The sequence below is a fragment of the Carcharhinus amblyrhynchos genome, chromosome 2 (genome assembly GCF_965287045.1).
Source record: "Carcharhinus amblyrhynchos chromosome 2, sCarAmb.v2.hapA, whole genome shotgun sequence".
NCBI classification, from domain to species: domain Eukaryota; kingdom Metazoa; phylum Chordata; class Chondrichthyes; order Carcharhiniformes; family Carcharhinidae; genus Carcharhinus; species Carcharhinus amblyrhynchos.
The window spans coordinates 96,389,698-96,402,951 of NC_137325.1; the positions used below are offsets into that span (position 1 = coordinate 96,389,698).

The following is a 13,254-nucleotide window of genomic DNA, read 5'->3' on the forward strand; positions in this document are numbered from 1 at the left end:
TCCTCATTGCGTTTGAGAAGCTCAATCTTATATTTGCAGAATGTCAAATGTTTCCATTATAATAAAAATATCCCTACATTTCTTGTAGAAAGGTCTATTGTTTTAGCGCTCTGTTAATTCAGTAGTGTATCAGTCACTCCGCTAACCGAAATTTTAAACTAAGTAAAAAGATTCAGTGCTTGTAACTTCCTGGTTGCTGCTTACTCTGTTTCCTGCTGCCACATGCCTGAAGATCCCCTTGATATGGTTTTAGATTTGAACTGTGTCAGAAAAGAGAAAGTCTATACTGAAGAGATCACAAGGTCTTTGTCAGCTGCTTTTTTTGAGATCTGTGGGAAATGCTGTTGCTTTGCTGTTGACTGCTAAATCCAGCCAATCGTGGTTCATGACATATCTGCCTTTCTGTAGTTATGCACAGATATCATAATTCCCAAGCCTTTTTGTTTTGCGGTACTAATCTGGCAACAACATTGCAAGGACATCATCTTCGACTGAAGTGTCAACAAAAGGCTTACAGGATTACTAATCTTAGGGCTAAAAGCTTGTTAACGACATTTCCTGACCAGACTTTTATGAATTTGGCAATCAGAGGTTGCCCTCAGTGCACAGGTTTTTAAGCAGAATTCAAAAAAACTAATGGAATGTGAGAAGTGGCCAACTGCAAGATAAATTGGGGTAAGTGACAGAGGTCATTTAATATAAATAAAAGTAAGATACTTCAGGTGCTGGGAATCTGAAATAAAAAAGTGCTGGAAAAACTCAGCTAGTCTGGCAGCGTCTGTGGGCAGAGAAACAGAGTTAAATTTTTGAGTCCATATGACTCTTCAGAGTGCATTAGGTTAGCTCTTGTAGTCAGCACTAGGAATTCTAACACCAAGAATTGCAGATTATTATGGAATAGAAACACCCCAGTCAGTCTATCGTGTCTGCCAATGTTCTTCTCTACATGAACCACCTCATTTTCCAAACCCTTTGATGTTCCTTTTAAAGCAAGCATCAAATTCCATTTTCAAACCAGTTGGAAATGCTCTTTCTGTAACTGTCAGTGGCAGAGAATTTCACATTCTGGTCACTTTGGGTAAAATGATTTCTTGCTCTCAGGGCATGATCTTACCTGCCATTCATGCCATGCTCCTGCTGCAGCGAGATTGGTGAATTGGCAGTCAGCCAAATCTCCATTCACTGCAGTAGGATGGGAAAATCCCGCTGGTGTGAATGGTGATGAGATTCAGGCCTTTGTGTTTGACCAGTGAACACCATTTACCACTGCTTAATCATAATTCCCAGTAATTCCTTTTTACCTTCTCAGTTCCAGCAAACACATTAACTTTAAATTGCTCTTTATAACTACAACCCCTCTTACTGAATCTGTGGTGTATCTTTTCCATCATATTATTTCCTTTCTATAATAGGATATACACAGGGCTGGATCTTCTGGTCATGCTTGTCCCAAGACCAGAAAATCCTGCCTGAGGTCAACGGACCTTTGTATAGTCCTGTCCAGATGCTACGATTCCCGTGGCGAGCAGGACAGGGAAATTCCACCCACAGTCTCTGAAAATACCTTAACTGTGGCCTAAGAAATAACTTGCATTTATTTTACTGCCTTTCACAACTTCACCAGCCACTTTTTGAAGTGTAGACCCCGTAGGAAATACAGCAGCCAAATTGTGCACAGCATGCTCTCACAAACAACAATGGGATTAATCACAGGACTATTTTGATATGGGTTAGGATAAATATTGGATAGAACTCCAGCAGAGGTGAGAGAGGAACTCCTCTTTTTCAGACATTGCCATGGGATCCATTAGGAAGGCAACTGAGAGCAACGCGCAACCCTTGACTTAACGTTGCAACCAAAAGCTGGTACATCTAACAATGCAGCACCCTCCCAGTACTTCAGTGAAGTATCCACCTAGAATTTGTGCTCATGCCTTAGGAATGGTGCTTGAAGCCACAACCTTCTGACTCAGAGGTGAGAATGCTACCACTGAGCTAATGACTTACATTGTTGGTCTTGCACAAGTTTAATGTTCTTATGTTAATCTTTCCCCCCTACAAAGGAAAGGCTCCTCAATAGATCTGGCACATTCTTGGCAGAAGTGCAGTGAATTAAGTTATTGCCTGTGAACTGCCTTGTTGTTGCCTAAAAGGGCAGCTACGACTTCATTCCTTTTGGGAATGGGAATAGCTGTTTCTGTGCAAATGTTTGGAAGTCCGAATTACCCAAGAAGGAGAAATTAGAGGATCAAGATCTGGGTGGTGTGGCAGATGGTTCTATAAGAACGCAAGAAATAGGAGCAGGAGTAGGCCATCTAGCCCCTTGAGCCTGCCCCGCCATTCAATAAGATCATGGCTGATCTGTCGTGTCTCAGTTCCACATTCCCGCCCTCTCCTCATAACCCTTAATCCCCTTGCCTATCAAAAACCTATCAACCCGCGTCTTAAATATATTTAGCGAGGCAGCCTCCACCACTTCAACGGGCAGAGAATTCCAGAGATTCACCACCCTTTGAGCGAAGAAGTTCCTCCTCAACTCCATTCTAAACCGCCCCCCCCTTTATCTTGAGGCTGTGCCCCCTAGTCCTACTGTCCTTTCTGAGCGGGAAGAGCCTCTCCACCTCTATCCTATCCATCCCATTCATCATCTTATATGTCTCAATGAGATCTCCCCTCATTCTTCTAAACTCTAATGAGTACAAGCCTAGTTTATTCAGCCTCTCCTCATAGTTCAACCCCCTCAACTCCGGTATCAGCCTAGTAAACCTCCTCTGCACTCCCTCCAAGGCCAAAATATCCTTGCGTAAGTGCGGCGACCAAAACTGCACACAGTACTCCAGCTGCGGCCTCACCAGTGCCCTATACAGCTGCAGCAAGACCTCCCTACTTTTATATTCAATCCCCCTCGCTATGAAGGCCAGCATCCCATTTGCCTTCCTGACCACCTGCTGCACCTGTAGGCTGGGTTTTTGCAACTCATGCACAAGGACCCCGAGGTCCCTCTGCACCGTCGCACGCTGCAGTTTTTCGCCATGTAAGTAATAGTCCTTCCTACCAAAGTGGACAACCTCACATTTGCCAACATTAAATTCCATTTGCCAGTTCCTGGCCCATTCGCCCAGCCTATCTAGATCCTTCTGCAGACTCTCCACACCCTCCGCACAATTTGCCGTTCCACCAATCTTGGTGTCATCAGCAAATTTCGACACCATACACTCGGTTCCCTCCTCCAGATCATCTATATAAATGGTAAATAGCTGAGGCCCCAGCACCGACCCCTGGGGCACTCCACTAGTCACCAACCGCCAATCCGAATAGCACCCATTGACCCCCACTCTCTGCCTCCTATTTGACAACCAATCCTCTATCCACACTAACACCCTACCCCCAACTCCATGCCCCCTGACCTTCTGTAATAACCTCTTGTGAGGCACCTTGTCAAACGCCTTCTGAAAATCAAGAATAACCACATCCACTGGCTCTCCTCTATCCACTGCCCTAGACACATCCTCATAGAACTCCAATAAATTTGTCAGACACGACTTCCCCTTAACGAAACCGTGCTGCGTCTGCTCTATCAAACAATTCTCCTCAAGATGCCTCGCTTTTTTCTCCTTGATCACGGATTCTAACATTTTACCTACAACAGACGTTAAACTAACCGGCCTATAATTCCCTGCCTTTTGCCTGCCACCCTTCTTAAACAACGGCGTAACATTAGCCATTTTCCAATCTTCCGGCACTTCCCCGGAATCCAGCGACGTTTGGAAAATAATCACCAAGGCATCCACTATCACCTCCGCCATTTCTTTCAGAACCCTTGGATGCATTCCATCCGGTCCTGGGGACTTGTCCATAATCAGTCCTCCAGTCTGTCGAGCACCGCCTCTCTAGTAACAATAATGTCATTCAGGCCCTCCACTCCTACCATCTTTCCATCGCTAACCCCCGGCAAATTATTCACTTCCTCCTCCGTGAAGACCGAAACAAAAAAGTTATTCAAGGCCTCAGCCATTTCCCCATCCCCTACCACTAAGTCCCCCTTCTCATCCTCTAAGGGACCAACGTTCACCCTAGCCAGCCTCTTCCTTTTTATATATTTATAAAACCTCTTGCTATCCTTTTTTATATTAAGCGCTAGCCCAGCTTCATTCTTTATCAACTTCTTTGTCATTCTTTGTTGACATTTAAACCTCTCCCAATCCTCTTCTCGCCCACTATTCTGAGCTACTCTAAACGCATCCGCTTTTAATTTAACACTTTCCTTCACCTCCTTCATTATCATGGCTGATTATCTCTCCTCCTACGATCCTTTTTAACCATCGGAATAAATTTCTGCTGAGCATCAAGAAAGATCTCCTTAAAGATCCTCCACTGTTCCTCAGCAGACCTACCTTCCAACGCACTCCCCCAATCAACATTCGCCAATTCCTCTCTCATCCTACCGTACTCCCCTCTGTTCAAACAAAGGACACATGTCCAGGAACCCATTTTCTCCTCCATCTGCATCAGAAACTCCACCATACAATGATCACTCTTCCCAAGAGGATCCTTCACCACAAGGTCCCTAATTCTACCCGCCTCATTACGAAACACCAGATCCAAGATAGCTCGCTCCCTCGTCGGCTCCAACACACACTGTTCAAGGAAACTATCTCGGCAGCATTCCAAGAACTCCTCCTCAAGCCCACCGTGTCCAACATGGATCGACCAATCAATATGTAGATTGAAATCCCCCATAATTATCGCCGTTCCATTCCTGCACACCGCATTTATTCGTTCTATGGAAATCCGAAGGTTAAATGGGTGTATGAGGTTTTTTTTTGCAGTTCTCCAGTCACGTTAGTTGTGGTTGCTTCAAGAGGCAATTACGTACTTTGGATTATGTGGCTTTGAGAAAAATGTGAAGGGCTCTTAGCTTTAATTAATGAAAAAGACTAGCCCATTGTTAATGAATTGTTTTTCCTGAATGTTTAGTTCTCTGCAGGCTCCTCCAAATTGTCATCTCGTGTAAATCCAACCAGACAAGTTTTTCTAAACAGCATTTCCTCATCAGCTTGCCCACAAGGAAACTGGATTGCATTCCAATGATGCAGCACTAGTTAGTGTTGGATTTCTCCTCAGATAGAAACCAGACAGTGCAAATGACTGATATTCAAATATTAAAAGTGCAATCAGATTTTTAAAAAAGGGCTGGCTTCTCACAACAAAGATCCAGCCTGTTCAGAATGAATACATATGGCACAGAACAGGTTAGCCATCAGCCACCAGACATGCCTGGACCACATGAATGGTTAACCTCCTCTGCTAACATTACTCACTTCTCCAGAATTAACTAATTGCCTTAAAATTCTCTGTCTCCTTTGCCCTCAACTTCATGAATTCGGTCCTGGCTTCTCTCTGCCTCATCTACATTTTCCCCTTGGCAACATTATCCAAAAGCAATGATACAAGGGTCAACCTCACAGAATTGCTACAGCATAGGAGGAGGCCATTCAGCCTATCACGTCTGCAATCCATCCCTGCAGGAGCAATTTATCTAGTGCCACTCCATTTCCTTCTCTCCGTAACCACGCCCATTCCTCCTCTTCAGATAATAATCCAACTTCTTTTTGAATGTCTCAATTGGACCTGCCTCTACCACACTGACAATATATTCCACGTCTTATCCACTCGCTGCATGAAAAGGTCTCCATTGTTTCTTTCGTTACATTAATTCTGTGCCCTCTCGCTCTCAATGTTTTCACCAGTGAGAACAATTTCTCCCCATCTATTCTGTCCAGGCCCCTCATGAATTTGAATAGCTTTACCAAATCACTTCTCAACTTTCTCTTCTCGAAGGGAAACAGTGCCACTTTCTCCAGTCTATGTAACTAAAGTTCCTCATCCCTGGGACCATTCTCCTACACATGTACACTAACGGCATTCAGCTCAGCCTCCCCTGTGTTGCCAGACTGCTTGTTTGTTGTCCAATCATGGATCATCTACAAAGACCTCCAGCTAAACACTGGGAAGATCATTATCATTGTTTTCATCCCCTGCAAAAAGCTCCATATCCTCACCAATGATTCCATTCCCATGTCCTATCTGTCCAAGGCTGAATCACACTATCTGCAACCTCAGCATCCTATGAGACCCCAAGATGATCATCTAACACTAGATCATATCCAGTGCCAAGACTGCTTTCATCCACCTCTGTAACCATGCCAGCTTCCCTCTGTCAAAACCAATACATTGTTTATCCTCACAAAAGATTTAATTTTGGAAAACTAACTTTGTGTTCCACCAACGAAAATCCTAATTTTGTGAGGCTATCAATCCCAGAATAATGCAACTGAGTCTTTGTTTTACCTTTGTTGTGAATCCAATAACCCTACTCAAACAGAGATCACAATGGGGACATTTTGTTTTTATTGATTAGACATGGGCATCACTGGCTGACCAACATTTATTGTCCACCCTAATTGCATTTGGGGGGCATTTAAGGACCAATCACATTGCTGTGGGTCTGGAGTCACATGCAGATCAGACCAGGTAGGGATGACAGATATCCTTCCCTAAAGGGCATTAGTGAACCAGATGGGTTTTTACCATATAATCGACAATGGCTTCGTGGTCATCTAGACTTTTAATTCTGGATTTTTAATGAATTCACATTTCACTACCTGCCATGTTGAGATTCAATCCAGGTCCCCAGAGCATTACCTGGGTCTCTGTATTCCTAGTCCAGTGACAATACCACTATGCCACTGCCTCCCCTAGAATTCACCTACATTTGCCATGATGCAACATCACTTGGTTGGTGTTTAAAATGTATAAAACATGGAATGCCTGGTGTCTTTTTATGGCTGTTTCTACCCGCATGCCTCTTAAATATATTGTTCCTCCACCCATCCAAAATGGATATTTACAGTACATTTTCTTGCACTGTCCTTTACCCCAAAATTTACTGCTTTGCATTTTTGATATTTGCCATCCATCTACCTAATCTATTACTCTGTGTTCATCTGCTATCTTTCCCTGTTTGCCATGCTCAACATTTGGTATCAATAAACTTCAAAATGATTGCTCTTATGATGTCCAAAGCATTTATATAAATGGAAAACAAAAAAAAAAGCCTAATACAAATCTTTGGGGTAAACCATGCTCACACTTTTCCCACCTGAAAATTGTTTGCCCCCTCTTCCCAGTTTTCTGCCATCTAACCAACCCCCTAATTACCCAGATTCCCTTAACACTTTATGCCTCAATTTTACTAACAAGCTTCTTAGATAGCAAGTTATCTAGTGTCTCCAGAAGATCTGCGTCAACAAACACGACATTCCATTTAGCTGCACAATTTTCTCAACAATTCTGTAGAACTCTCCCTCTCCATTTTCCATGCATGCCAACTGTTGCAAGGTACGCCTCTTCCAACAATCCCCATGGCTTCTCATGCTCCCCCATATCAGCTTATGTCCCCATGGCCTTCCATACCCTCCATGCCAACCTTTTCCCCTCTGACCAGTTCCAATAGCCCTTTACATTCCCTCTGCCAACTTAATGCTAACTCATATCAATCCATGCCCTTTTCTTTACACCTACCATGCCAATTCACCTAGTACTCACCTCATGCAGACCTTGAGACCCATGCAGAGATGGGATGAAATAATATTTTGTAAAATAAAGTGTCTATTGCAAACTTCATTATATTTAGAAATATACCCTCATTCATAAAAACCCATTTACTACATTTACATCCCATCAACTAAATAAAGTCATATAACGAACATTTAATGCAAGTGGCAACAGATGCTTAACAGCAAGGATTGCAATTCATGATCCCACAAAGAAGTCAATAATCACTTGTTGATGTCAGTCATATGGCAGGCACCCCACTGTGATAATGGATGGTTGTGAAAACAATCGTGCAGCATTAATGGAAGCGCTCAAGCTTATGTCAACAGATAGAGTGAAATAGCAAACCATGATTTTTTTTAAACTTCAGAATTTCTTTTCAAAGATTGAAAGACAGGACTTTTAATTGTCTTGACATCTTAAAGCTTCCTCTGACAGTTCCCTTTGATAGGACTCCTGGAAGTTTTGACAGTTCCAATGAAGTGAACAGTAATGGGTTTATGCACTTCTTGTACACATTTATGACTGCTTTTAACAGTTCAAATGAAAACCTCGTCTACCCAAAGGTCACCAGACTTCCCTCAAAGTTGGATGTGGACCAGATCCAAAGCTTCTTGGACCTGAACTGTAACTCTCCAAAGGAGTATGCAAACTAATCTACTAAGTTCAGGCCTAAATGTATCAAGTCTAATTTGTACATTTCTGGAACCATGCTGCAAGGCTACCAAAATCTCACAAAGGAGAATAAGTGCTCATTCAAAAAAACTGACCATCGACTTTTAATGAATGTATGACACCATGTTCAGCTACCAGGTAACATCCCTCCATAAGAAGTGTTAAAATTGAAAGAGCGTTATACAATTATAACACAAGAACAAGTGGCACTTACTTTTAAATCAAGGTGGACAATGTTATTTCTGTGCAAGAAAGCCACACCCTCCAATATCTGCCTCATGAGCCGTTTAACATCTTTTTCTTTGAAGGCTTCTTCCCGCTCTGCTACACATTGGTTGAAAATCTCACCACCAGCAGCACTGTGAAAGAGAATGTGAAGATTAAATGTTATATACTTCAGATATGTTAGTAATGAGCAGCTGTAATAAATCTCAAACTCTAAAATGGGTCCAAAGGGTGCTCCTTTGCTAAACTCTAAAGGTTTTACTCCAGAGCAAAGCCTCACCATGATCTTAGAATATTTTTTGCACAAATCTCCATTTTTCTTTACAATTAGAAAAATGATCATGTAATAATTCAGCACACCATGGACACAAACAGAATTCTTCTCCATTATCAGCTAAAAAGACAGTCAGATTTTCCATGGTGCACATAAATAATCTGCAGACACACAAGGATAGGACCATTGTGGAAACTTACCACTCTTGTATTCCCTTAAAGAAATACTCAGCCAAGTTTAGAAACAAAATACAGTAATTTGTATTGTCTTTTGGAAAATGTTTCAAATTAGTTGTGCTTTTATCATTTGAAAGCAACACAATGTTATAAGTTGTGCTGGAAATAGATAATTGCACCATTTGACTGGGATATCTTAGCAAAATATTACACACTGATCTTCTTCCACAAAACAGAAAAGTTTACAAATCTCTTTTACAGGACGACAATGTCCCTTTAAACTACATCATTGTATTATAGCCAGTGCAATGTAACGATAAGTTATGAAGGAGTTTCAGCAAATACTTGGCAAATACAGATGATATCTGCTTCCAATTACAGAAATATACAGAACTCAAAACACTTCAACTAAAAACAGAATCAACGAAGCTAACAAAACCTCTCCATTATGTACAATGAGGAAGGAATAAAGATTGGTTTGTGGGATTCAACAGAAATGAAAATTCATTGCACCTTCTGCACTTTTGTCTATTGTGCTACATTAGCATTAATAATAAACAATGACACAAAAAATTTAGATTACTGACTGCATCCAGTGGTTCAGAGGCAAACTGAGGGAAATGAGAGAATGGGAAAAAATCTCTACAAATTTAAATGCACGGGGGTAGATGTCAAATGCAAATTGTGGTTTCAATTTTTACAGCTTGTTGTGGCTGTCAGTAAGGTGCTCATTTACATTGCAAGTGACTGAAGCCATGATTTAAACAAAAAAAACTGGACTAACATACTATTAACAGTTTTAAAATAGCTCCATACAACAGCTTTATTTATGGATCTGCAATTAACTTTTCACAGGTCTAATCATATGCCTATTATCCCAAGGAAGGAAGATGCAAACTAAACTATTCAGGAATTAAGTGTTGCTGGAAATGTTGCCAGACATTAGGAAGAATGCAGCTGTGATATTTAAATTCAAAATTACATTCAAATACATATTCACATTTAAGATGCAAGCAAGAATTAATTTATTCCCAACGCTACATGGAAATTACAACAGGGGGATGGAAAGCTGAGTCTCTGCTGTTGTTTCCTTCCATTGGAGCAGCAGTCTTAATCTCATGCTCCTGCTCTTTCATATCTCTTTTCTATCCTTTCCTTCAATAGCCTATCTACCTTGTTGTTAAATGTGAAAATGCTTTCCACTTCAGTCTTTACTTCCGGTACTCGCTGAACAGCCTCCCAGCGTTCCAGATTAAAAAAGCACTCTCCAAGTTTACATTCTAAATCTCTTACGTTTAGTCTGATGGCGATGTTTCCTTGCACAAAATCCCTCACCTACTGGGAATGGTCTATTTCTATCTCTCATGTGCCATCCCATTGCAATTTTAAACACCTTTATCAAATCATCCCACAATTCCCTTTGTTCCAACAGAACTGTCCCCAGTCTTTCAAGTTTTCCTTCATATTTGCATTTCCTCAGAGATGACATCCAACTGAACGTGGGCTGTGATCTCTATTGCCTAAACATGTTTACTATAATGCGGAACTTGAAACCTCACATAGGGCTCCCAACACACGCCACATGCGGGTCTGCAAACAAGATCCCCCCCTTATTCTTTCCAATGCACATGATCTTGCATTTATCTTTATTGAGTTTCACCCATCATGGTTCTACTCACTTGTGACCCAAGTGCAAACTTCTTTTACAACTTTTTTGCTCTTCATCAGACTTTACTGCTTCTACTCCCTGCTACTTTACTACAATGAGGCATACAATAATGACACAGTGAAGAGATTTCTACCCTCACACACCTTCCACAACAGTTGCTAACTATCTGTCAGGATATTGGTGAGTAATGATAACAAATTCAGATGAATAGAGGAGAACTATATAGACAAGGTTCCATTGCTGGTTCTACTGGATGAAGTCCAGGTTTCCTGAATCACTAGGCATATTAAAATCTTTGACAAAAAAATTAAGACCCTTAGGTTAATAGAGAATGCTATGATGGAGCCAGAATTGTACATCGTACATTTAAATATACTTAAATATACTTGTGCCATAGAGTGAGTGAAGGCTGGTTGAAAAAAATGTAGTCTCTCTTTTATGGAAAAGCTCCCAAGGTAAGCCAAAGGTCATGATCCTGTCATCTCAACAGGACAGACACACTTACAGTAAATACAGTAGGCAGGATTTGTAATCATTGTGGAACCACGGCTTTTTGAAACTATGCTGCAGAATTGACAAGTCAATGCTTCAGAACATGTGGTAACAATTTTGTGTCTTGCATTGTTATTCAGCAATGAATTTGAAAAATTGGAGAGCTACGTGATGACAATCTTTGTTCAGTCAGGATACTGAATAGTTCAAGATCAGGCACAGGGCGAAAGTGCCACTGTAATGTAAAACAAAAATTGTACTTGCGATTTATAAAGATCCATTATATTTAAAGCAGAAGGGACACAACTTGTATTTATATACTTTTTGATCCAAAGAGTTGTATTGAACTCAAAATGTTAACTCTGTTTGTCTCTCCAGAGATGCTGCCATGCATGTTGAGTTTTTCCAGTATTTTGTTTTTAATCCAGATCTCCAGCATCCATAGATGATCTGCTTTTATTGTATTTATAAAGCACCTTCTTGGAATAAACTGGCCCGAAGTGTCCCACAAGAGCATTTTAAAACAAAATACAACAGAATGTCAGGAGATAGTCATTGGTAATGTAGAATCTGAGTATTGCTGAAAGGGATATGCTGATGAAGTGTCTTGCACTCATCAGGACAATTTGCAAGAATATTAATAGTAAAAAGGAACAACAATTTATTTTTTTTTATTCATTCATGGGACATGGATGTCACTGGATAGCCAGCATTTATTGCTCATCTCTAGTTGCTGTTGGAGGCTGTTGAGAATCAACCACATTGCTGTGGCTCTGGAGTCACACATAGGCCAGACTAGGTAAAGACAGCAGATTTCCTTCCCTAAAAAGGACTCTCATGAACCAGATGGGTTTTTACAACAATCCACAATGGTTTCATGGTCAATGGATTCTTAATTCCAGATATTTTTTATTGAATTCAAATTCCACCATCTGCCATGGTGGGATTCGAATCTGGATCCCCAGAACATTAGCTGAGTCCTTGGATTAACAGTCTAGTGATAATAAACACAAAGCCATCGCCTCCCCCTATACAGCATGAGAAGAGAGAGCGCTGATTAGTTGGCAAGTGGACTGATTGGTAGAGGCCATGGAGAATACACCAGGAAACAGTTAACTTTCCCTGAAAGGCCATTACCTCATAACCTTTCAAGTGTATTTCTACATCACCTCATATCTCCAGGATGTCCAAAAGTGCTTCATAGCCTGAGAGATATCTGGAATGTACACAAGATGAATTTCTCAGGTCTTGCGAAATGGAAATTAAATAATGTTAATCTTCCTTTTTGGTTTTTGTTGAGAGAAGACAACTCGACTCAGATGCAAACATAATATAAATGCACGAAAGTTAAAGAAACGTGCTTTCTATTCCACTGACATCTAAACATTCTACGGAAAGCTTAACATAAAAGGAACAAATGATGTATACTAAATTTTCACAATGCTCCAGATCCTAGTTGTTCCCCACTCTCTCTCTCTCTTTCCATGAGGTTTTTCAGACTCAGGGGTGCTACCAGTCTGGCAAGGTGTCCAATTTTCCTTCTTTACTCTAGCCATAGAAACAGGAAGCAGCATGATGGCACAGTGGTTAGCACTGCTGCCTTACAGCGCCAGGGACCCGGGTTCGATTCCCGACTTGGGTCCCTGTCTGTGTGGAGTTTGCACATTCTCCTCGTGTCTGCGTGGGTTTCCTCCGGGTGCTCCGGTTTCCTCCCACATCCCAAAGATGTGCAGGTTAGGTGAGTTGCCATGATAAATTGCCCCTTAGTGTCAGGGGGACTAGTTAGGGTAAATGCACGGGGTAATTGGGATAAGGCCTGGTGGGATTGTGGTTGGTGCAGACCTGATGGGTGAATGGCCTCCTTCTGCACAGTAGATTCGATGATCTAGTCACCATCCGATGTTTTAAGCTGTTCCATTCCTGGCCTTGTCCCCCACCACACTGTAATTCAAGCCATAGACTCATTTTTACTGCTTTCTCTCCCACCTCTGGTATCTGGCTCCATCCCTTGGCTTGCCAAAGGCACTATTCCCTGCAGGGTGGGGCTGAACAGTTCTGCCGCTCAATGCTCAACCCATCAGCTCTGCCTCCTGCTTTAGGCCTCTGCACACTTCCCTGTTTGAGAG

At 41.6% G+C, this 13,254-nt stretch overlaps 1 protein-coding gene across 1 annotated transcript in view; it reads right to left on the reverse strand.

The window, feature by feature from the left end:
• Positions 1-13,254, reverse strand: part of stk17a (serine/threonine kinase 17a) — an 89,046-nt gene that overhangs the window by 20,310 nt on the left and 55,482 nt on the right. Inside the window, exon 3 of the mRNA XM_080209549.1 lies at positions 8,507-8,651. Within this exon, the coding sequence (XP_080065675.1) occupies positions 8,507-8,651 (145 nt within the window). The remainder of the gene's footprint in view (positions 1-8,506; positions 8,652-13,254) is intronic.